Below are 24,027 nucleotides of genomic sequence, written 5' to 3' on the forward strand. Positions count from 1 at the left end.
GGGTTTTATGCAAAGTATTAGGTTTTTATGTGTGTAAACCATAGGTGTAAACCTCTTCAAAAACGCGTATGCTAGTCATGTACTTGCTAGCATTCTTTAGTTATGCTCAATTTTAGCTAGAATTGTCACTACCGAAACATTCACTACTGAAACAGTCATTTACCGAAACGTATGGTTACGTTTCGGTAATTGACATGATTTCGTTAGTGACAAAATGGAATGGTAAGCAGGTAAATCCCACCATGTGTTTTAAAGTCTGAAAATCAGTGTGCTACTTTAAAGGTCTCTTATTATACTATCGTTAGGCATATATTATAGGTCTCAAATATATAAATAAAAACATGTCTATGAAATGTTTTGCTCAAAATACCAAACAGATCACCCATTCTAGCCTCATCCCCCTCTATTTCAGCCTTTTACTAAAGTGCTGATTCTGGGTCAGTATCTTCAAACATTCACACTTCAACATAAGGCATGTTATGAGTTAAGATTAAGCAATAAGGTTGAGGGAATATGAAAACAACCTTGAGAACAAAATACTGTGGTCACTACCGAAACAGTGGATGTTTTGTAAAAAATAAAGTATATTGAGTTAACAACTAAAATGATATGATACTGATTGGTTTAATGTATGTTCAATTTCAACAATCATCAACTCTGGAATCAATATGATCAGTATTATGCATTTTACAAAGAAAAATTGTATTATTATTTTTATGAATTGTATAAATTGAACTTTGAAATTTGATTAAAATGCACTTTTATTAATTTAATTGTGAAAACCCTCAAGAAATATTTGTTAAAATACTATTTAGATAAGGGAAGGTAAAACAATCTTAACAGGTTAATATAACGTTTTTCTACTACGGTGTATTCACTATGTTTTGGTAGTGACCATTTTTGGTAGAGGAAGAACATTCCAATACAGTGTGACAATACGATATAAAATGTACGGTTCTTTTAGTAGATATGTGTAATTTAGATATGATACACAATATATATGGACAAAGTTTTGGGAAAAAAACATTTCCAACCTGACTTTGGTCCAATTCGGTAGAATGGCCCATATACAGTATATATATGTTATGTATGTGTGTATGTATGTCTGTGAAAAGTATAATAAATCTATTTCATATAAAACAATGGTGTTTAGAGTGCATGTTGTTCTGTAACACTTTCACATTTGAAAAAATGAAAAAAACTGAGAACAATCAGCAACAGCAGAATTTTTTATTACAAATTAGGTAATTTCTTTTATGCAATAAATATAATTTTTCTGTGGTCAAGGTTATTCAATGAAACACATTGTTGGTATCGCACACGTCACTTCACATGGTCCTATTGCATATGGGAGTTCACACACTCACAGGTAGGAGGAAAGGCAAAACTAACTGCATAGGGTTTTTGCTTAAAACAAAGCAAGTTGATGATACTGGAGAAAAAAAACAATAGTCTTTATCCATATACGATTACACCACTTACTTGTTCATTACCTTATTGGTTGAAAAGACAAATTAAGCAGTTGTATGTAAAACATTTTTGTAATTATACCTAGATTCTGAAACTAAGTTAGTAAATGTGTCATGTTCCAGCCTATGTAGAACATATGTATCTTCTTTACATGTAACATTTAATAATAGATGATATGTCTAAAAAGAAAAAGCTCTGTTCTACAGCACTGATTTGACTCCTACGATGTGCGAAAAGGCACTTTGTCGGGCAGATGATCCATACCCACCATGTAGAAATGTTATAAAATTCTTTGATCTTTACCAATACGGAAGATATAAAAAGGACGTTTTCATGCCTTTCTAGTGAACAAGGCAGGGGAATTGCACAAATTCCTACATATGGCTTATAAAACACTGAGAAAGCTTGGATATTGTGTTGCTACAAATTTCCGCCTCCTCTGAGCATTTTCTGGCAAATGACTCAACTACATTGAATCATCTCAGTTGATAAATGTCTTTTGGAAGCAATATTTCATTTAATTATGCAGGTGCTATGAAAGGGGGTCAGAGAATGTAATTTTTCATTCAACTTCTAAACAATATAATATCCACTTTCAACCAACTGACAGTAAACATCAGGTCTAAATCAATTGAAAACAAATACCGGAAGCAAATACACGTTGCAAAAATGTCATATTGTACAAACACTGCTTGTGCAATACGCTGTGTGATGATAATTTTCCATTCTCAGCTTTAGATCTTCTGACCCAACTTTGCTTTCTGTGGAATAAAAAACAGGCCAGAGTTATTTACTGCCAGAAGTCCTTGTACTTATGAGTTGTTTTTTTTAACACCTTGAAAAAGGAGGAGACAATTTGCAGAGAAAAGAGAAGAGTGTCTGTACTGCTGAACTAAATCAACAAATAAAAGGCATAGATGAGACATTACAGTAACTGTGATGTGAAGTGTATAGACGTACTATTCCAGTTGCGTGTTTGGGTTTCACATTGTAGGAAGCTTTCTCCTTGGCCTGTTTGAAACTCTCTTCAGCCTTTTTGACCCTGAAAAAACACCAGTAATAACAATCAGTTATCTTTTTGAGAGCTCCGAAGCAAATCACAGAATGCACACAGACTCATTCCACTATTTGAAATTCGGTATTTCACCATTAAAAACAAAGATGCAGTACACAAATATACAGCTGGCTCAACCAGACTATGTTCCTGTGGTGTTTGGACGCAGGGACCTGGATGTCACAGGGCCAGCCCGGTTACTTTGAATGACTGACTGTCGTTTACTGCTGCATGGAGAGAGCAGTGTTACTACACGTCTGTGCTTCGAGACAAATGATCCGCATGTTGGCATTGAGCGATTAGAATAATTTATTGAAACAGACAAGCATCTTTCCTTTGCTCATTACATTGGTACTGTGTGGGCCTGTGCTGCATGTGTGCATGTCCCTACAGGTGAGGATTATTATCTATAGTTCCACTGGAGTCTAAAAGGAAACCAGCAGAGAGTGAATTGGGAGGATTGCCAATCGCAAAGGGCAAAGAGTAAATGCTTTCAAATTTGTTTTAGTCTTTCCTACTGAACAAGCAAGGCTTGTGACATTTTGCTTCTCTTAAAAATACATATCACAATTCAATCTGAATTTGGCATAATGGACCAATTTACTTTTTGTTGACATATGCGGCAGTATCTTTATGTTCATCAAACCACTGGAAGCTAACTGGATGCTGCATGTGTTCTTTTCATTACTGGGGTGAGGACAAAGATTTGGGTCGTTTAACCGCTTTTCCCTTCATGAATTTGAATGAATCTGATAGGATCTTCAGTGAACACGAGATGTACTGCATAATGTTTCAGAAACATTGGCTTGGGGATAAATCTAAATGTTGGAACATTGGTATATCTGTAATGACATTTTGTAGGTCAGAAAGTGGTGTTCCCTTTCCAAAGAAACAATACAAAATGACTGAAAAGACTCAGTTTAGCAGCATTATCCAGTATCCAGACACATTCTTCAACTAATATAATGTCACAGTCCGAAACTGAAAACTTGTCACCATATTCTTACCGTTCCTGTAACATCAGCTTATTCTGCTTCTTCCATTGGTCTTTAAAATCAGAGGAAAACTCGTGCCAAATGGAGAAGAAAGTGTTGGGTGAAACCTCTTTTTCTCCTGCCTTGGGTTTAACTGAAAAGGACATGGTCAGCTCCAAGAAGCTGGGGACAGAGAACGAAAACATTACTTAGAAACCAAACTATTACAACATGAGATTACAGAAACCTACTCCGGTTGTTGTGAAACTTGGCTTTGACGAGAAAATATGCAAAATACGAAAGTAAATCTTGGGATAACGAGTTTTTTCTGAAAGTAAATAACGTAAAAAACACAAACCAATGATGACTGTGCATTTCAGAATAGAACAGTGCACACAAAATGGGATTACTACCAATAAAGTCGTGTAGTAATTCAGTTTTTTATCTGGCAGATTAACAGGGACTGAACTTCTATGCATTTCCTCTTCCAGGTGTGAATAAGCCTGTTTGTACGTATGCTCACACATACTGCAACGACTACCAATAAAAAGACAAAGACAGATCTAACAAAATGAGAGCTTGCGTATAGCAGGGGATGCAACTTGTTAAAGTGTTAAATGCGGTGGCCATTTGTAGTGGATCAATACAGTGGACAGGTTGGGGTCTCTTTGTTTGGAGTGTGCTATAGGAACACATTCCTAGCCAGCAGTAACAGAAGCCTGGAGCCAAGGCTGTCTACTCTCGCTCCGCTTAGATAAACAACACAGACACCGCACAGGGGGCCTCCCGTCTGCTGAAGGCCTGGCATCATGGCCCGCACCTTCCATATAACTGAAGGAACCAGGAGTCATACATATTGACAAAGTAGCTCGATTATATTTCTTTAATTCAGTGAGGAAATAACACTTTAAACTGGATTGGATTGCATTATCCTGTGTTGCTTTTTCTTTGTTATTCACAACTGGGATCACTGTTTGGAAGGTTAAGAATAGATCAAAAGGGAACCAATGAAATGAAACAGAAGCGACTGCGTTTACTTTTCAGGTGAAGAAGCTGTTGAAAGTGTTTAATGAAATGAAGAAGGTCTTACATCTTTTCAGTGTCAGCCAGCTGCTTCTCTTGAGCTTCAAGTTTGGTTTTGGCTGTAAAAGAAGGCACGTTTTGATATAAGGAGAGAGCAGAGCATGAGTAAATACAGGTTTAAATAAGGATTAGGAGCGATTTGGGATTTCCTGTAACATCAGAAAATACATCTTTCACCCACAATGCAACTTGTATATAGGAGGATTCCAGATGTCATCATTACTTAAATCAACAGTCCTCTTCAAGGTCATCGCTGTGCCACCAGGTTATTAAGTGTTGGATTGTCCTCTATTGCACAACTGACAAATGAGTACTGCAGATCGCAGGACAAGTGTTTCTTTGTGCAGGGTGACTCCGAATGAAGACAGATGACTGACTGACGGACTGACTCTGTGTGTGTGTGTGTGTGTGTGTGTGTGTGTGTGTGTGTGTGTGTGTGTGTGTGTGTGTGTGTGTGTGTGTGTGTGTGTGTGTGTGTGTGTGTGTGTGTGTGTGTGTGTGTGTGTGTGTGTGTGTGTGTGTGTGTGTGTGTGTGTGTGTGTGTGTGTGTGTTTGAAAGGTAATGTGTGTTTGTGGGCAAAAGGTGAGAGAGTAAGGGTGAGACAGCAAGAGGGTAAGAAAACTGTGAGTTGGACACCATGGTACACATTAGGACGTACTTCCAGCAAGCCACAACATTTATCTAGGCCGGCCATCAGGATCCTTTTGACTGCACCATAAATGATGATATAAGAGACCAGCAGTGAAATGTGACAGCTTCGCTCAGACAAATACAGCAGACTACTTCTTATCACATTTCAGACCCATGGGCTGATTTTTCATCCTAATTTTCAAATACATCATACTAGAGTCAATCCAGCTGTACATTTACGGGTCTACATTTTTATATCTAATGTTAGACATTAACTTTTCTGTGGCCTTAAGGTCAATCATCTGAGAGCTGCTGCTGCCTTGAAACATTGTGGCTTTTCAAGACAGACATGACAGTAGAAGGGACGGAGAATCTGTCCTGGCACAAGGCTGTGTTCTGCTCTTATCCCGGGAATATCTGGTTGCTACGTGTAATTGAATCCAGAGCCACATCTAAAGATCTCAGACAAACCCGTTGAGCCCAGAACTTTGCTTTAACGTAGCACAGCACTAAATCACGCTGCAGACCACGATCATGTCTCTCCGCTGGCGGCTCATCTATAAATGATGACAAATTGATAAATAATATGAATGTCTGGCAATGCTGGATGCATCTTGATATCCGAACTGTGCCTTGTTGTTTTAAGGAAACATGTTTTCACATTACACTTACTATAATATTCTGCTATGAGTGATGTCAAATCTATTTCTAAAAACATTTACCGGTAATCATTGAGAAAATGTGATATTGTGGGGTGGGATGACTGTAAGGATTAACACTGTATTTACAATAAAATTGATAAAGAAAGCTTTGCAGTAAATATTATTTAAAGATGTCAGCTCATCACATCATGGCTAAGAATCAACACGTCTATTTAATGTGTGATTTTACCCTCTTATGTTATATACTATATATTATGTTATGTTCATTTTAAACATAATCGTTTGACCTGATGTGCCATCCTAAGCAGCAAAGTTGTAGCTGGTATAAAAAAAAGGAAGGGGGTTTGACATCAGTCTTTCTAATCTTTATGTCCATCAGAAACAGATTATCACATGGCCAGTGCTCTCTTGCTAGTCACAGTGACTCCATCAAAGGCCTGCATGCATGAGAATTTGTGAAGCGAGCGGGGAAAATCGAGCTAGACCAAACAGCCGAGCTCCAACAAGTCCGCTCCCACTGTTATTCTGTGGTTAGTTTCATGGTCAGAAAATAAACAAAAGCGGTTTAAACTGTGGAGCCAGAAACAGTTTAACCCCAGGCCTTTTAGAAATTACAGAAATAACAAAAATAAGACATTTGGCTGTTGTTCTTTTTTTCACCGCCGCAGTGGAGGAACCCCAAGAAACCCGTCTGGAGCCTTATGAGTCACATGTCCATGTTACGGTGCTTACATTCTGCTCTCAGAGGAAAAACCTCCTCCCTCTTTGCATCAAAGAGAGAGCTCCCATATTTCTCTCAAACACAGACAGAACGGAAACAAGAAGGAAAAGAAAGGGGTGGCAATGAGGAGAGATGCTTTCATCTGGAGACTTCCTTTAAAATGGACAGTGAGCATTACCGCTGAACAACATATGCTATGTATTATACTCTCATCTGAATACAAAAGCAGTTGGGAGAGAGGCCTGTGAGCCGGGTCCTTCACAAAGATTGGTCACAGCCAACTGGATGTAGCCAAGGTCAGAGTCAATACTACATAAAGAAAGGCTTTTCGATTGTTATGTTAAAACAAGAATAACAAATAAGTCTTACATGTTTGAAGTGGAGCTCGTTTTAAATGCCAGATTAGGAAAGGGAGAGGAAAAAAGCATGTCTGTGTGACATCTGGTGAAAATGACGGATACGCTTTAACGGAACAATATCTTAAACAAAAATGTAGTAATAACTGTTTTCTTTCTTTCTCTTTTAACTGTTTGTTTAAAAGTTAAAATGCATGTGGCAATGCTCTCGGGATGGCAATGTGGGTAAGACACTGTGGTCATGACGGACGTATGTCTGAAAATCTTTGATGAGATGCCATCAAATCTGGCACAGATACCCATAGTGCCCAAAGGATGCATCCTAATGGCTTTAAAGATCCTAAATGTTTTCATATTGCATGTCAGAGTTTTATTTTTCAGAGAAATGTCACAACATCTACTTGATGGCATAAAACTATTCATAGCGTCACCATGAGGCGGACATCTGGAGTTTTGATTGAAATGTCTTAACAGCTATTGAATGGATTGCCATGCCATTTCTCCAGATTCCTGTTAGGCTCATATTGTATACTCATACTGTATAATCATCAGTTCAAATCTTAATTACATTTTTTTCATCCTGAAATGTTCTTTATGTTTAGTGCAGATTAGTAAAGGTTAGCATGCTAATGCACTACACTAAGATGGCGAACTTGTGAAACATACTAGCGGATAAACATCAGCATGTTAGCATTGTTATTGTGAGCATTTAGCTTAAACATCAGCTTTTGCTTTAAGAGCTACTAGCATGTCTATAGACTATTGTTTAAATGAAAGGCCAAGAGAGGAAGATCGTCATTTACAATCAATTCATCATCATTATCATGTTAACAGGCCTCTTCGTAAACACCGCGCTGAAAGGTTTATTTGATTTCCAATTAGGATTGAAGGAGTCAAGGAATGAAAGAAGAGGTCAAGGAGGCAACGAGATGTTTCTAATCTCTCATTGTTCAGAAAGGAAAAAAGGTAAAATACAGAACAGCAGAAAACATGGGAAGATTAAGGAAGACTGGAACTAAGTGGAATTTTCAAAGCAGAAAAAAGGACAAATATATTATAAGAAAATGTCATGACGCCCAAAGTACTAAGTGAAAGGGATCTGGATGTCCACTAGTCAGTTTTATTCCAGACTCTCAGGCATCCAGCTCTGTTCCCTGCAGTTCTCTAACGGACTGACCCTGAATCTTCCTTTGAGGCAGAGCAAAGAATACTCTGTTCTATAAAAGGTAGAGATCGAGATAAAAGACCCAGCTACCAAGTGCAGTCATAATCCATCAAAGCAGGTATACTTGAAACAATAGCTGAGTTATTCAATACACACTGGTATAAACAGACGTCCCTATGGAAACGACACTGAGTGAACCCTTGTGTGTGTATCAAGCAGAAAGCAGCCTGAAACAGATTTGGAAATGTGTGTGCAGACATACAAGACTTACATCATTCTGATCGATGAGCTGCAGCATGTGCTCTCACACCAGAGATGCATTTTCAGCTTAGATATGCCAAGGGTGTACCAGTACAGAATACTTTTTGAATTAGGAAGGAGACATTATTTGCTTCTTAAAGTTTAACTCCTGATGGTAACACAGAGGAGCAAACTTGAAGTCTAAAACATTTGTAGGGATATTTAAGGATGGACTAACTGTATTGAATATTGCTAATGTCAACACATGTTCTTCTTCTGTCCATCTTCAGCAGTACTAACATTCCCTATTGGGGAATTGTTTGTGGACTGACTAAGCAGGCAACAAAGCAGAACTGGATGTAACAAGAAAAAAAAAAGCCTAACCATTTCCCTGGAAAGCTTGACACCTAACATCTTACTCACATAGGTTTGAATAGTGTATCAGTGAAAACCTCTATTCAACATGTAACACAATGCAAAGAGTACAGCACATTGATAATCTTTGATAGTTTTGTGGGATATTTTTTATATGTATGGGACAGATTAAATAACAACCCTAACCATTGAAAACATACATGCTCAAAAACACATACAATAACTTGTTATCTGTGGAATGTCCTGCTGATTGGATCCTTGAGTTCAAAGACAGAAACGGAGACAATAATGGTGTAATGCTAAGGGGTGGAGATTATGAGAGAGGGAGTTAGTAGCTCAGGGCAAGCATGGATGAGACACCATTAAAAATGACCTAGGCTGAAACTGACCTGGGTTGAGATGTCGAACAAATATGATTGAGGAGGGGAATTTAGGATGGTCGAAGAGATAATGGTGCCTTATGTAATGGAGAAAATCAAGATCAAAATGGAGAGCATCAAGGTCAGAAAGGAGAGCCTGAGACTCCCATAGTACCTGTGATCAGCCGACACTCCTAATTAGAGTATTGCTGGGATGAAAGAGAAGTAGGCCACACACACACACACACACACACACACACACACACACACACACACACACACACACACACACACACACACACACACACACACACACACACACACACACACACACACACACACACACACACACACACACACACACACACACACACACACACACACACACACACACACACACACACACACACACACACACATTGAAAACAACTGATAAGATATGTGTATAAAAAGAAGCATGAACATTGTAAAGGAGGAGTGTGGCGCAGTGGGTTGTGTGTTGGTGTTCGAATCAGGGTTCCACAACAGGTTCAAACCCCACTGCAGTCAGCATGTTGTTGTGTCCCTGGGCAAGAGACTTCACCCCAAATTGCTCCAGTGGGGAATGTCCACAGTATTGAGTATGTAAGTTGCTTTGGATAAAAGCGTCTAACAAATAACATGTAATCTTCAGTAAACTCTATCCTATTGGAACTCTGTTGATTTTTTGAAAGTGAAATAAGTGTGAACATAGTGTTGTGAAGATCTCGAAGACATTCGGCCAACTTCAGAGGTTTAATCCGCAACAGTTTCTGGACCACAATTAAGGCTCTCTCATAAAGCAATACAATATACTGTACTGTGTCAGTATTGGTCACACAGACTCGTCTTGCTTCTCAATGAGACCGGTGAACAACTTATCAATTATTAGATTCGATTGATTTGGACAAACTCACCTTGGCAAATAAATTCCTCCATATTGTCCTTAAAGGGTTGAAGGTTCTCTTCAGAGGAAAACTTGCAAACTTTCTCCGTCTCAGCTGAGCAGGCTGAAAAAACAGGAGATGATCATGGTGAGAGGGGGAAAAGTCTTTCAGGGCAATAATATATTATCCAGTGTTGTAATTATAAACTCTACAGTGAACTTCCGAGCCTGCTTTGATAAATCTCTGCTGAGTTTCTGCTGAATAGGTGTCGGGAAAGACATAATGACCCGTAATGACTGAAAGGCCCCCCCAGGAAACAGGAAGGCTTGCGTTCTGATCTCGGGAGGAACTTATCGTCACGCTCTATCTGCAAACATAACGGATACACAAAATCCGCTCAAGTACCATAGAGGTGGAGAGGCCATGAGGCGCTAGAGGGAATAGGGAGGTTGGGACTGGGCAGTTGGTAATTCATAAACCATATGGTGCCTCAACCTAAAAGGTAAACGGCAAACTCTCCACTGTGGGGCTAACTGATGGCCTTCGGGCCCGCCAAGGCCATTTCTGCACCGCCTACTATCGGAGCCCTCCTCTGGGAACTGTCATTGCATGCCGTGTCTGTCAGAGCACTCACTGGCGCTGCGAGGTAATGAAGAGGTCTGCAGGTATAGCATGTGACGATGTATTTATGTTCGGACAACATGTGCCACTGCGACTGGGGTCAGAGCAAACGCAAGTCCCCCGCCAGCACCTCCACCTTTATGAATGGCAAATAATGAACAGCCTAAAGACTCATTAAGGGAGAGGAAAAACAATATTTGGCAACACGGATCAGGCACCTGATAGATTTACCAGCAAAGACACATAAAACATGATAGAGAACAGACCAGGTATGGGGAATTGTCTATAGAGCTGCAAGCACACGTACACATGTACATAGTCTCACGAGTGCACACATACGCATTCCAAATACACAGTCGCTCTTTACCACCTGTAGGCACTTCAGCCCTTGGAAAGTGTTCTGAGTGCTGAGAGACTGGAGACAGAGTAATGAAAGGGAGCATTTCCCCACTGCCTCGTTCATTAGGACTCTTCACTCAACCAATCATTTTGCATGTCAAGCATAATCCACTTTCCACACATTTTTCCTGACGTCTTGATATTGCATTACTTGTTCATTCTTCGTTTATATGTTAACTCTTTATGCATAGCAAAAGTATTTTCTTCCCGTTTATTACAAAAATGTAACTCAAAGTCATACTCTTCACGATCATGTGTTTTATTAAATGTTCACTTCATTGATGGGTAAGTCATATTTCAATGGAAATGTACTCTTTGGCTTTCAAACCTTCATAAAGTTATTTTATGAAGGTTGTTGGGTTACTGTTGCAAAAATGTTGAAGATATAGAGGTTCATCTACTAATAATGAGATAGTCCTTACATTAAAAAAGCTGGTAGTGTATAGTGTAAAGTCAGGGAAAGTTATGTAATGGAATAGCCACTATATGTTCACAAACTAATTGAACAAGTGTGTCAAAGAGTCAGCCTTTAAAACAATCAGCGCATCCATAAATCATATTTAAGGGACCCTTGGCAAAGGTGCACAGCATGCACAGAGACATGTAGGAGTATAGTAGTTCTATTAAAAACATTCTCATTGTTGTGTTTGGAGGTTTGCGGCGTGCCGGGTGAGTTGATATAGAGCTCCAGGAGAGCCTCCTCTGGTGAAAGGCGGTGAACCATTAGTGTACACAGGTAGTGGAAGTCTCCCTGACCTTGCCCCCTCTATATTTTGATCCTCTATTTCATGAGGACAGTGAAGGCACGCCAGGTCCAACAGGAGTCTTCATCTGAAGTCACATCTGCTTCTGGTTAGCTCGTCTGTAGGACAAACAGATGCTATCTCTCTGTTGACCCGCCTCTACGATCAGCACATGACCATAGCTGGTCACGTTTGGAACATTATTTTCCATTGTGCTAGAAGACGTGTGCATGGATTAATACATACACGATTGCTCATCCATTTCCATGAGATGGTATCTTACTGTAAACATGGTATGACACCTGACATCATTTGCAGGATACGGCCTGGACAAGTTTACTATCTGGTGAACTTGTGTTTTAGATGTGCTTAAACAAAGAGGAGAAATGTGGAACAAAAAATTGACGACAATACCATTGAGGTCTTTCTTTAGCTTTCGCAGATCTCTTTGAAAGTCCTCAAACTTCATCTGGGAGGCCTGGAAAAGGTCCTGGGGCTCGGGCAGAGAGTAGATACACGTCTCTCTACCAGCATCCTGGTAAAGCACAAAACACATTCGTGCAAACAAAAAAAACACGCCAGTGTCAAAGTCAATCTTTCTCAAATGGGAGAGGGCCCCTCTAGTACATACCATACAGAAGAGGCAAGATTGAAATAAATGTCTTCAGAGCCCTACATGTTTTTATCAGCCGTCCAAACATCACAGAGAAGATATGGCTGGAACTACAGCAGATAATGACCAATACGCTTGGTGCCGAAAGAGCACTGCAATTCTCATTATCAGATTTACATTATTAGTGCTACAGCCATGTCATGCAGGTTGATTTTGGCAACAGCACTCTACTGAGTTCATCTCATCTGGAGAACCTAATTATTTACACTAGCGCTCCTTTGGATGCTGTGCCAATGAGCAGACTGCAGGTTTGAATGAACCCAGACGAAAACAGAGCGAGAGATGAAGAGTGAAAGACAGAAAGAGAATAATAAGAGAGAGCCAAGGAGAAAGGGAGTTATTTGTTTCTGCCGTAAAAAGGAAAGTGAAAATAAATAATTTGATAGAGGATAAGCCATAGTATCCTCTGGCAAGAGAGGAGATGAAAAGAGAGCTCTGGAAGGATTTCTAAGCAAATCAGGCTAAAACAGAAAAGTGATTCAAATAAACAGGAACCAAAACATACCTCATCAAAGTGCCTTAGATAGTAAGCAACAATGTAGGACAAAAGACTCTGGGAGTTATCCTGAAAGAGAGAAAAAAAGATCCAAATAAATAAACCCCTTTATTTATTAATTTAATCATTTCGGAGCAGGACGTTTTAATTTGTGCGTGGCAAACAAGAATAGAGACAGCGGTTATAGAAGTCGGGGATAAATCATGGCATTGGAAGAAGCACTACAACAAAACATAACTGCTGGGCTGGCTGTCATAACTTAGAGTTGGTGGAAAGTTTGATGTTCTTTATGGATACCTTACCCGGTCCACCACCACAAAAACACAAACCACTGTGTCCTTATATGGCAGTGCCAAGGACATGCTGAGACTGTTGTAATATTAAATAAGAAGAGTAAACAGAAAGGCCTCTCCTCTAAATCCGCACGCCAATGGTCCTTATGTGGGGCAGCAATGAAGGTCCCTTTCAACTCCTGGACGTTAAGCTCTTGGCTCGACCATACGTGATTAACATTTGGAGTCACCATTTGCACACACAACATTTTTCGAGAACAATGTGAATTATAAATAAAGCGGTTTCTGTGGGAACTCATACCCTTTACATATTTAAACATTTTTACCATGGAATCCAGTCTCCTGTTTTCTTGTGAATAACACTTCATTAAGTGTCTACTCTTAAGAGTGAGTGATGTTTGCTTTTACTCCTGTAACACAAAGACTCACACTGCTCTTAACGTCCTTCAGTTTTGGCAGAATGTCCAAGGTGAAGCCGTCGGCCTGCCCTCGAGACCGATTACCTCCGTTCATGAAGTTGCCAAAAGCCAGCACCAGGCCAAGCACCTGCAATACACACTTACCATCCTGGATAGTCTGGTACACACACACACGAACAAACGAAGGAGATGAAGACGTGAAGGTTAAAGTGAGTGATGGAAAAGTAAATGAAAGAAAAAGAGGGCCAGCGGCTCACCTTGCAAACCCTCTGAAGGATTTCTACTTTGCGGAGGATTGAGGTGATACACTCATGGAAAGTTGACTGAAACAGGATGCAGAACACTCGTTCAGAGAAGTTGGGGATTTGGGATAACTGGAATAGAAACCTGATGAAGGCACAAGATCAGTCACTTTAATGTTTAATGACACAGCTCTCATGTAATGAACTTGGTTGAAGGAAAGTCTGGCTCTTACTGTTCAGGCTTGTCCAGTGGCTTGGCATCCTCCTTGTCTTGTGATGATTTAATATGCTTTTTAATGCCATCCAACTCATCATTTTGAGCTCTCTGTCAAATGAAAATGCAGATTTAAGAACAGGATGAAATAAAAAAGACAAATTATAAGAATGTATTGTTTTGTAGGCTTAGCTCTCTTAAGTTAAGAATGTAGCTGGTTAACCTTAAACTCCACTCAATGGCCATCTATACAGTATAGGTTTCATAAATGCTAAAGTGGTTACTTCAGCCAGAATGCATTCCCAACTATTATCCTGCTGTCAGGCTCAGGACCAAAGTTGTATATAAGGTGGTATAAAAAGGAGGGCCAGAAATGCACCCTTCGTTTCACAAGAGACAAAGACAATATATTGAAATGCGTCTGACGCAAACAATAAAACCATCCCCAGGAAGAGAATGTAAACTCTTTCTGTCCCTCCATAGACCCCTGAAGTCTGAGTGTCAGCAGTCTGGTCTCTCCCTCTGTTTCTCTCCATCGTTCTCTCTATGGTTTGGCCTTTTCATGGATCCTTGGAAAACATCAAACACCAGCATCAAACGCACGGAGAGCCCGATTAGTATTCTACACACCGCTGCCTTCTGTCGACGAGGGCAAACTCTCCTTCGCCTTCTCTTGAGATGTTTTCAAGTGTAAATATATTTAATACAAAGCAGATCCTTTTCAAAGGGCAGCAGTGGAGCCCAGCAGTGTTTGGTGTAATTGGGGACAAGTAGGCATTAGCGTGTGATCTTTGAATTGCTAGGGCATGTTGCAGTGGTTGTTAGCATGAGAAAAATGCAGTCCCATGTGGAATATCAAATGCAAAGGAAGGTAGGATGATATTTGTGATGTCAGAAATCTAGTGGTAGCTGAGTGGTATTCATTAGCCAGGTTTCTAGTACAGGACTAAACAGAGCCAGCCTGGGCTTAAATCACTATTTATGTCACTCATTTTCAGCAGACCAACATTCATGAGATTATTTGTACATTGAGCTGCCAAAGAACAGTGTTCAAATGACAAATGTAATCATGTAATACAAATATATTAGCATATATAAGACACTTTAAGGCCTATATTGTGACATCACAATGCCTTGTCGTAAAAAAAAAAAAACCTAAGGCAATTATTCGTAGTATAAAAGTTCGTAGGAGGGCTTTATCTGACCTCCATGACATTTAGCTACCGTCAGCTGAGAGAGAGTCTGAACTTCAGACAGCCAGTCTGGACCCAGATTATAGCTTGTGATATTGGAGGGGAGGGAGTGGTGTCCCACTATCACTGTGACCCCTTTAATGGCGGTGGCTTATTGTTCAAAGAACAGGAGTGGCTGTAATCCGCAGCTCATAGACTGAGTGACTCTGTCCCTGTGTGTGTTTCTGTCCCTGTGTGCATACAGTACAGTATGCACACATTTGTGTGGGTCAAAGTGTTTGTTTGTGAGTATGTTTGTGTGTGTGAGAGAGTAAAAGAGAGTGAGGGAGAACAGTGTGTGATCTCGCTCCTTGCACAGTGAGTGAGGGTGTAACCATTAGAAGCCCCTTGCATTCCTCAAGACAGGCTGACTGTGCTGCCAACTGTGGTTTAGGGGGCTGGAGACCCACAGACAGGATGGAGTCTCGCAATACAAAAGAGAAACAATTTGGCTCCTCAACTCAATAACATAGCCTTAGGCCATAAGGGGGAGAAGCAGAGAGAGGGAGAGGGCTTGAAGTCTTGGGGTGAGTGGAGAGGTTAGAAGACTTTTGATCCTCAGTTATGACACATTGGTTCATAACTACAGCTTGTCTCGAGCCGTAGTCTCATTCCCATGATCAACATTATTAATATGCCTCTGGTAGCCAAAGGTCCAGGCCTCCCTGTGTAGTTGTGCCAAAAAGCAATTCACAGGAATTTCACAGCATCTTAAAACTGTATTACAGCTGAAATATGGAAAACATGTCGTTTTCATGTTCCATTATTTACTGACCTGACTTAGAACGGGTCCTGACCCGTTTCACTGGGCGGGGGGATATTTCCTATCAGTGAGGGGTGATGAATATGTATTTACTGTGTACAAGGAGCCCTTCATGGTCGAAATGGAGACATATTGGAGTAGTGACAGCTCTGAAATTCCCTTTATGCTAATATCGTACGATAAAATGTGGTCGTTTCACTTGGCAAGGCTCAGTGTAGTCTCTCTCTTTTTTCATTTGAAAAACAAACCTGGACTTTCAAGAAGAGTTGTGTGAGACAAAAGCTGGAGTTTCTCAACTATAATTTCCTTTGCTCTGGCGCGTTACAAAAAATGAAGTCAATCAGAGCCAGTGTGAAGAAAAAACATGTTTACTATGTGAAAGCGTTGGTCGCCTTCCAGGCCGGCAGACAGACCTACACAAGACTGACTGTGTCGCCAAACAGCACACATACCAGTTCGGTTTGTGGCTCGCCTGTTTGTTTTGGTATCTAATGCACACTTCCTTTAGTTCACCCTTTCAAGTGGAACAGGGAATAAGAACTCCACAATGAAATACGTTCATATTAAAGTGACATCTCTGACTCACTGAGCAAAAATAACATTGCTTGAAATTATAAAAACATAAATTAAATTAAAAGGCATGTTTTTTTCTTACCTACACTGTATGTCAAAAGTTCAGGATCTTATAATCTTGGAGAGGTATCTTTTGATGGATAGCTGTTGGTGTTTTGTGGCTTATTCTCAGGAAAGTGCCAAATAAAACAACACTAATAGCTGATGAATGATTTGTTTTGCCTTTTTGTTGATATCACAGCATGTTGAGTCTTCTTAGGTTTCACTCTATAATAAAAAGATTGCCTGTTATTCATATATGGCATGAAATGTGTAACCATAAATCACTGTATTTGTCACAAGCAAACTGTTCCATAATAATACTTCTACTGCAAACCACAGAGGAGAAACAAAAAAGACTGTAGGGTTTTCCCACACCAAATACTGCAGTCAAGATTAGCCTGAGCTGTCAGTGGTGTTAGTTTGTATAATTATACTGGGTTTGTTGCTCAACACTGTGTATTTATATGGGTCTGCATTGGCAGGAAAGGACAGAAATGTATTCCAGTTTGGGATATTGTCTTTTCACGAGTCTATTGACTTTACTGAAACCACTGTCCACATGAGCCTTATCATCCTCCATTCAAAGTCAAAAAAGTAAAAGAGAAATGTTTATGAATGCTGAAACCACAAAGACACAGCTTCCAAGTAGCTCAGATTGTTTTACTTACATTTTCATAAAGGGCTTGCAGAGTCTCCAGATCAACCACAGTGTTGTCCATATTTAGAACGGCTGTGTATGGAAGGAGAGGATGACATGGTTAACGTTAACACTAACAGGCCTCCACTTTTATAATCTCTAGATAACAATATTTTCCTTGGATGTAACAACAATCTCAAACATTGGCAGAACAACTTTTCTGAGCTTAAGGTGGCATGAAACAAGGGCAAAATTCTACTTGCAACCCTAAATAAAGCGTCATGTGCCGTGTGCTGTGAGTTACATAGATATCAACTCTCATCAATACAGCAAGGAAGGGGCCACAAACTCAAACATAAATACAGAGGTCTTAGAAATCTGTCAAAGGTACAAAGATCTGTGTTTGAACTCCTGTGTTTGAATTCCTTGTGTCGCCTTTTTGTCTCGGTGCGAGGACCTGGCGCCCGTGAGCATTAATCCTTTGAAAGTAAATGTTTAAAGACAAACAAAGCCCGGGGGTCTGCCGTGTTGAGGCTGAGGTGTTGCTGTACGCACAATCACCCAGTGAAGCACTCGACACCTATATATGTATTTCACCGTGATGTGGGTGTCCAAATTACTCACATTGTTTTGATCTGCTGATTTGCTGTTTAAGTACAGGGGGGGGGGAAAGCTAGTGTCAGAAGGGATAAAGGAACCTGGGAGTAATGGACTCAATGCACAATGTTCACTTCGCATCACATCATGCGTGGACATTGAGCGTGACTGGACTCCTTATAAGCTTTTCACAGACTTAAAAAGAAATAAAGAGAGCATTATAAACTTAAATTAGAGACAGGACATGCATTTGGAAAAAGGCCTCGAGGGACTGCTGTACTGACTCAGTTTTGTCTCCCGTTTTCAGCTTTGATATTGCTTTATCTCTCCTTATCTAATCCTGCAGCCTTTCTAATATCTTCACTCTTGTGCCACAAGGGCAGACCCACTTCTTTCTCAGCTCATTACTGTCACTCTAACTTCCACACACTCTCACCTCGTCGCCACAGAAATGCCTTCTTGCTTTCTGACTTTCACATTTTTCCCATTTATCACATTCTTCTTTTGCAACCATTTGGTTTGTATTACTATCTGAAACAAAGTGTGACTGGCTGGTTTGATTTGAGTCAGCTTTTTAAAAACACGTAGGAGAAAGCTGTATCATCTCACAGACTATTACCGAAAGCCAGACCCATCTCCCTGGGTCTACCCCGACTACCACATTCAACCCCAGCGTGGGTCCGGGAAACAACAAAATAATACTGTGACTGGCGTTTCAAAGCCTCACAGGAAGCAGACATTGCTCGGATGTGTCTTGTGAAACACGCAAAGTGTCAGCCAGGACTCATAACAAACAACAACAGCAGTGAGGAAACCGGAAATGTTTTCACCTCTTACTGATTATTACAAGAGACACGATCTAAATCATTGATCCCAAAGTAGTTTTTCGTCCCAGAATTAAGAGGGAATAAAACATGATGAAAGGGAGCAATTACAAAGTTTTGCTTTGTGAATCATTCCTTTTTGTAAATACATTTGTGTTGATTTGTTAATCATCTTAACCCTCGAACAGCACAAGGGGACATGAGACCATCTCAGGAATGGGAAAACAAAGCATTGCTAATACTGTATATAATCTGTTGGGGTTTGTTCTATGGTGAAATAATAAGTATGTACAATTAAATGCATGACAAACATATTTTTGGGTTACTTTGTTTGTTCAAGGCATTGTTTTGGGAATAACAACACATATCAAGAAGTACGTCACCAACAAACCATTGGGATATCGCCACTCAGCCTTTACTCTCCATGATGAACTGAAGTTTCCAATCAGTGCTAATTATGCACTTTGGTAAAAAACTGTCCTAACAAAGGAGACGAATGACAGTGCTGATGAGAGTGGCCCTCACTTGCCCTCCCACTCTGACCTGAGATGGATGCACCAAAGACTGAGAGATCCTGAAGAATGAAAATCCCCAAAACACTTTGAAGATACTGTACTTCTTAATTAACTGGTAATGGATAGAAGTGTACGATAGACCCGTTTTCTGTGGTATTTGAATGTAATATACCAAGCTGCCATTGAGACACAGATTTAAAGCTGTAATAACGCCTCTATTGGAGGGGGACTGAAAAGGCCGGGGAGATGAGAAAGAGTGTTTAGACACATGGATGAGCGAAGACTGGAGAGCAATCAGAGAGTAACTAAAACAGGAAAACAGTCTGCTCCCATCAACATCTCCTGAATGACTTCACTTTAACAAAGCCGCTTAGACAAGACGGTGACAACTCATCAAAGAAAGACAGAGAGCCGCGCAGAAACACGATGTGGATGTTAGATGGGGAGAGATAATGCAAAATGAGAGCAAAGAAAAACAGATGGGGGAGAGCAACAAAGGAAAAACATTTCAGATGCCTTGCAACATTATGACTTGTGATAAAGCTAACTAAGGGGAAGTTTAATCTTCGGGCAATGACCTCAGCATATACTCGTTGTTACTCACGTCACTATCCAGCAGACTCAGAACAAGATGTCTTTAGCAGATTGAGATAGAGGCGCTCCAATAAACAACAAGAAAAACCTGGCCATCATTTCAATGTTCTACACAAAGTGTGTTTCAAATATCTTTTTGGTTTATGGATGTTTTGATGTCAGTGCTCAGTCTTTACAGGGTGCTTTTTAATCGTTTCACGCTCAGTTTGATTTATGTGAAGCACTTTGTCACTCTAGTTTTTTTAATTGATATATCAAAAGGTTAAGTTATATAACATCTACGTTCTATAGTGCGCAGACGCATTACACTGTTTCTAATTGTTTTCTTGAACTCAAAGGGTTTAAGGAAGATACTGTAAGTTCAGATGTATTGATGAATATTGAGGACTTGATGATAACACTTACTATTGTGGATGTCCTTCATATCAAGATGGATGCTGGACATCAGAATACCCACAGCCTGTGAACGCTTGTTGTTTAAGAGCTTCACCACCTAAGAGTTGAAGAGACAAAGGCCAAAGAGAACAGGGATGATGATATGCCATAAACCCAGAAAGGTCCACACACGTGCAGACAATACATTTAATAACTGACTGGAAACAAAAGACAGGAAAATCACTCCCTTTGTTCTGCTTTTTTCTGTGGGAGGAAAGCTAGAGACCATTTACCCGCAACATTAGTGAAATTAAAAGGCTGTCAGCTGAATTATGATGATTAACAATTTCTGCTTTTCCTCAAATTCTCCACATCCATCATCTTAAAGCCACGCAAATAAAAACATTTACTCAACATGAAGCATGTTTGCAAAATGGAATGTGATCACACCGAGCCCTGCGAGTGATTGAATATACAGAGGTTGGTTTTGGTATATTATATATTATATAAAATTGCACAATGCAGGGGCGTTTTTCTAAAGCAAACATGAAACATAATAACTTGTCAAAACTATCGTATCTCCAGATGGTAATTGCTCCTAAAGTTGTAATATTAACAACTGTTATCAAAATAATAATTACTTCAAATTGTCATACAGCCAGGAGTTGAATATCAAGCTAGTGTTGTTATTCTGTAAGATAAACTGCAACCAAGAGGGCCATTATGAACCACAGATCGCCTGAGTAAGCAGAAGTGTGCGCTGGGTAGAAAAGTGACGGGAGAGGACAGGAAACCCAGAGCCAACTGTGATCCAGACAGAACGCTTCCATCTCAACCAGATCACACAGACCACAGACCTCTCCAACACACAGGAAGTTATATCAGCCCAAACTGTCTCTGTTTTCCCGGCACAACCACAGCTTCAGGGGTTAGGACCCATTGAGATATGATGCGGAATGTCCTCCAGAGTAAGACTGTGATATCTAATGAAGGGAAGCTGCTTAATGACAGTGCCAAAATAAGTCATTAGTCATGTTTTATCAGCTGACCTGACTCTGCAAAATGCACTTTAAGGTTAAACTTACATAAAACAGATTTCAGTGGTTAACTACCGAGGAGAGCATGCCTGATATAACAGAGGATCAATCTAAAACGGAAATGCCCTTGCAGTGCCTCAATAGTATTATTTCATAATGAAACACAGCTGGATCCATGAAACAGTCTAGTTTTTAATATTATTTTCGTGACAAACACATAAAAACAACACCCACAATTAATGCAGTTCAGTGTCTTTCAACATTCATAGTAAATCCATGTGTCTACATTTTTGATTTAGAGAAATCATTTGATTCAAATTCATTTTATGTGGATCATTAACACATTTATAATTGAAGGTTTGACCAATATTTACTTTCTCATCAATCACATTCAGCTCTGTGAGAAAGTAAAACATTTCTGAAGCTGAAAAAAAGGCTTGAAAATGAAACAGTTTGCAACTAATTATTAGTTATTTTTGACATTTAACTTTTGGTTCAAAGATTGAGTTTTTGAGGGTTGAGGTAATGTATTCAAAAGACTCACCTACAGTTCCTTTTCTTCTGAAAAAGCAATTTTATACTGTATAAATGCTCATAATACATTTGAGATATAAACTGCAACAAAACCCAGCAATGTTATTAATATTTTTCTGACCTTTCGGTGCTTATAGATTGAGAAAGATGTGTTGTGAATTAAAGCTCAACAGTTTTAGACCTTAAAAGCCCCTGGATTCGTGGATTGACAGAAAATGAATCTGCAACTACTTTCATAATTAATTAATTATTTAAATGATAGTAAAACACAAATATCCCACAGTTTCAGCTTCTTAAAGGTAGGGTAGAATGGAGAAACCAGCTCGAGTGCGCTAGAATTTGAAAGTACGCAGCCGAAAAAAATCTGCCCCTTCCTTCAGACTTCCTTACAGAGCCCCTCCTCCAACACACACGAACGCGCACATGACCAATGAGGGCACGAGATAAGTTTGTGCACAGATGGAAGGCTGACAGGCAGGTAGGCCATCCAGTTACTTTAGCCGGGCCGGCTCAGACGATTGGTCGTACTTTTTACAGCGCTACGGCTTCCACAGATTACATTTTTGTATGTATTTATTGTCAAAGCACAATGTATTCATTGCTATCGGGATGTTAAGTGCATTCCATGGAATATAGCAAAAAGTGTTTCTGAAGTGAATTACCTATACCTACCCTTTAACTGTGATGTATTTTAATTAACCCTGTGAAGAGTTGTAGCCTACTCGGTTCTCTTCCATGATTTGGAGACATTGGCGCAATAGCCTATAGGCCTACAGACAGTGAGCATGTGCTGTGATTGGACTGATTTTATGTTTGTGATCTATTTGTTTTTATTTGTTTAGCTTTTTATCTTATTTATTGATGTGTGTCTTGTCTTTTTGTATGTGATATGGACCTTGAGTCTGAAATAAAGATTTAATATTTGGGTTTTGGACTGTTGTCCGACAACAGCATGTGTCAGTGTTGTATAACAATGTATAATCTGAATTACTCTGTTTGGAAGATAAATAGAGAAAGTAATTATAGGATTAGACAGTAAAGATAATAATGCCCTACAGCAATTTCCATCGTCCATTGACCGGCTTCTTTTATGAGGGATGCAACATATCATAGAGATGCATAGAAGCATTGATTTGATCATAAGTTAAACAATCTTTAAAGCGGAAAAAAGTTGAACACTAGTCAAAATACTGTGGATTGACCTCAAATTGCATGAAACAAAGGCACAACATCTTCAAACAGATGCACATTACATAGCATCATATTACATGGCCTCACTACACCTCTGTATGCAAACAGCATCAACTGTAAGACAGCTCCTCTTCTAAACCTCTCTGCAGATAGACAGCTACACTTGAAAAAGAGAGTATTTCTTCACATCTGATACTAATGTGAGCAGAGGCCTTTACACAGAGCACTGACGTCAGAGCTGCTCTCTAGTGGTAGCTCTGGAGAGGATGCTTGTCCCCTCTCATCAGTGAAACAGCTTAACTCAGGACTGGAATAGCTGCGAGTAGTAGATGTGAGAGATCGTCATGAGGCATTGGGGCGGTGCTCCTGAACTCTAAATGTCACTGGTTGGCTTCAAATTGGGGTCAATCACAGGTCTCGGTATGATTTCATTTTTCTGTTATGGACTTCAACCTCAGCATTAGTTGTGTGTTGTGAACAGCAGTATCATGCAGTGATGACCGAGGGAATTCAACCCACACCCACCTCAATGTGCCTCCTGTCCCTGGTAATTTAGCAATACAAGCACAACATGAGCTGCTTCATGATGTGGAAGCCGACTCAAATCACCAAAAATTAGAAGATTGCATAAAGGAAAAGTCTATTTAAATAGAGAATGGGGTACTCATTTTGGTAGTTCCCCGTTTCCCTTTCGTATATCGTCATATATACCTCAATTCACAGGTGTATTGCTCTTTATAGAATGAATTCCCTCTCTCTCGGGTGTCGAAAAACCACAGACAGCTCCTTCAGGCTGAAAGACAGCTTTTTCTGACGTTTGTTTGAAAAGGAGTTCCTGTTTGATTGAGTGATTTTCTTGTGAAGGGCAAACTTTCCCAGCTTATCTAAAGTTGAACTTTTTGTTGACTTGGTGTCATATAGGATCAAAGCTGCAAGGCGATATTTATTCTCTACTATGCTATATAGGGCCTTTAACTTAGCAACTGCAGTTACCAAGTCACTTCCTGGTATTATATTT

General features: G+C 39.8%; 1 protein-coding gene across 1 annotated transcript in view; it reads right to left on the bottom strand.

Annotated features, from left to right (window-relative positions):
• Positions 1 to 1,216: 1,216 nt before the first annotated feature.
• Positions 1,217 to 24,027, bottom strand: part of fmn2a (formin 2a) — a 35,999-nt gene continuing 13,188 nt past the window's right edge. Inside the window, exons 6-17 of the mRNA XM_079689771.1 lie at positions 20,278 to 20,365; positions 17,374 to 17,435; positions 14,115 to 14,206; positions 13,897 to 14,026; positions 13,650 to 13,796; positions 12,937 to 12,996; positions 12,173 to 12,293; positions 10,026 to 10,118; positions 4,589 to 4,640; positions 3,532 to 3,681; positions 2,431 to 2,512; positions 1,217 to 2,231 (exon numbers count right to left, since the gene is read on the bottom strand). Coding sequence (XP_079545897.1) covers positions 2,205 to 2,231; positions 2,431 to 2,512; positions 3,532 to 3,681; positions 4,589 to 4,640; positions 10,026 to 10,118; positions 12,173 to 12,293; positions 12,937 to 12,996; positions 13,650 to 13,796; positions 13,897 to 14,026; positions 14,115 to 14,206; positions 17,374 to 17,435; positions 20,278 to 20,365 — 1,104 coding nt within the window. The 3' untranslated portion in view covers positions 1,217 to 2,204. The remainder of the gene's footprint in view (positions 2,232 to 2,430; positions 2,513 to 3,531; positions 3,682 to 4,588; positions 4,641 to 10,025; positions 10,119 to 12,172; positions 12,294 to 12,936; positions 12,997 to 13,649; positions 13,797 to 13,896; positions 14,027 to 14,114; positions 14,207 to 17,373; positions 17,436 to 20,277; positions 20,366 to 24,027) is intronic.

Source organism: Notothenia rossii (assembly GCF_949606895.1).
Source record: "Notothenia rossii genome assembly, chromosome: 6".
Taxonomy (NCBI): Eukaryota; Metazoa; Chordata; class Actinopteri; order Perciformes; family Nototheniidae; genus Notothenia; species Notothenia rossii.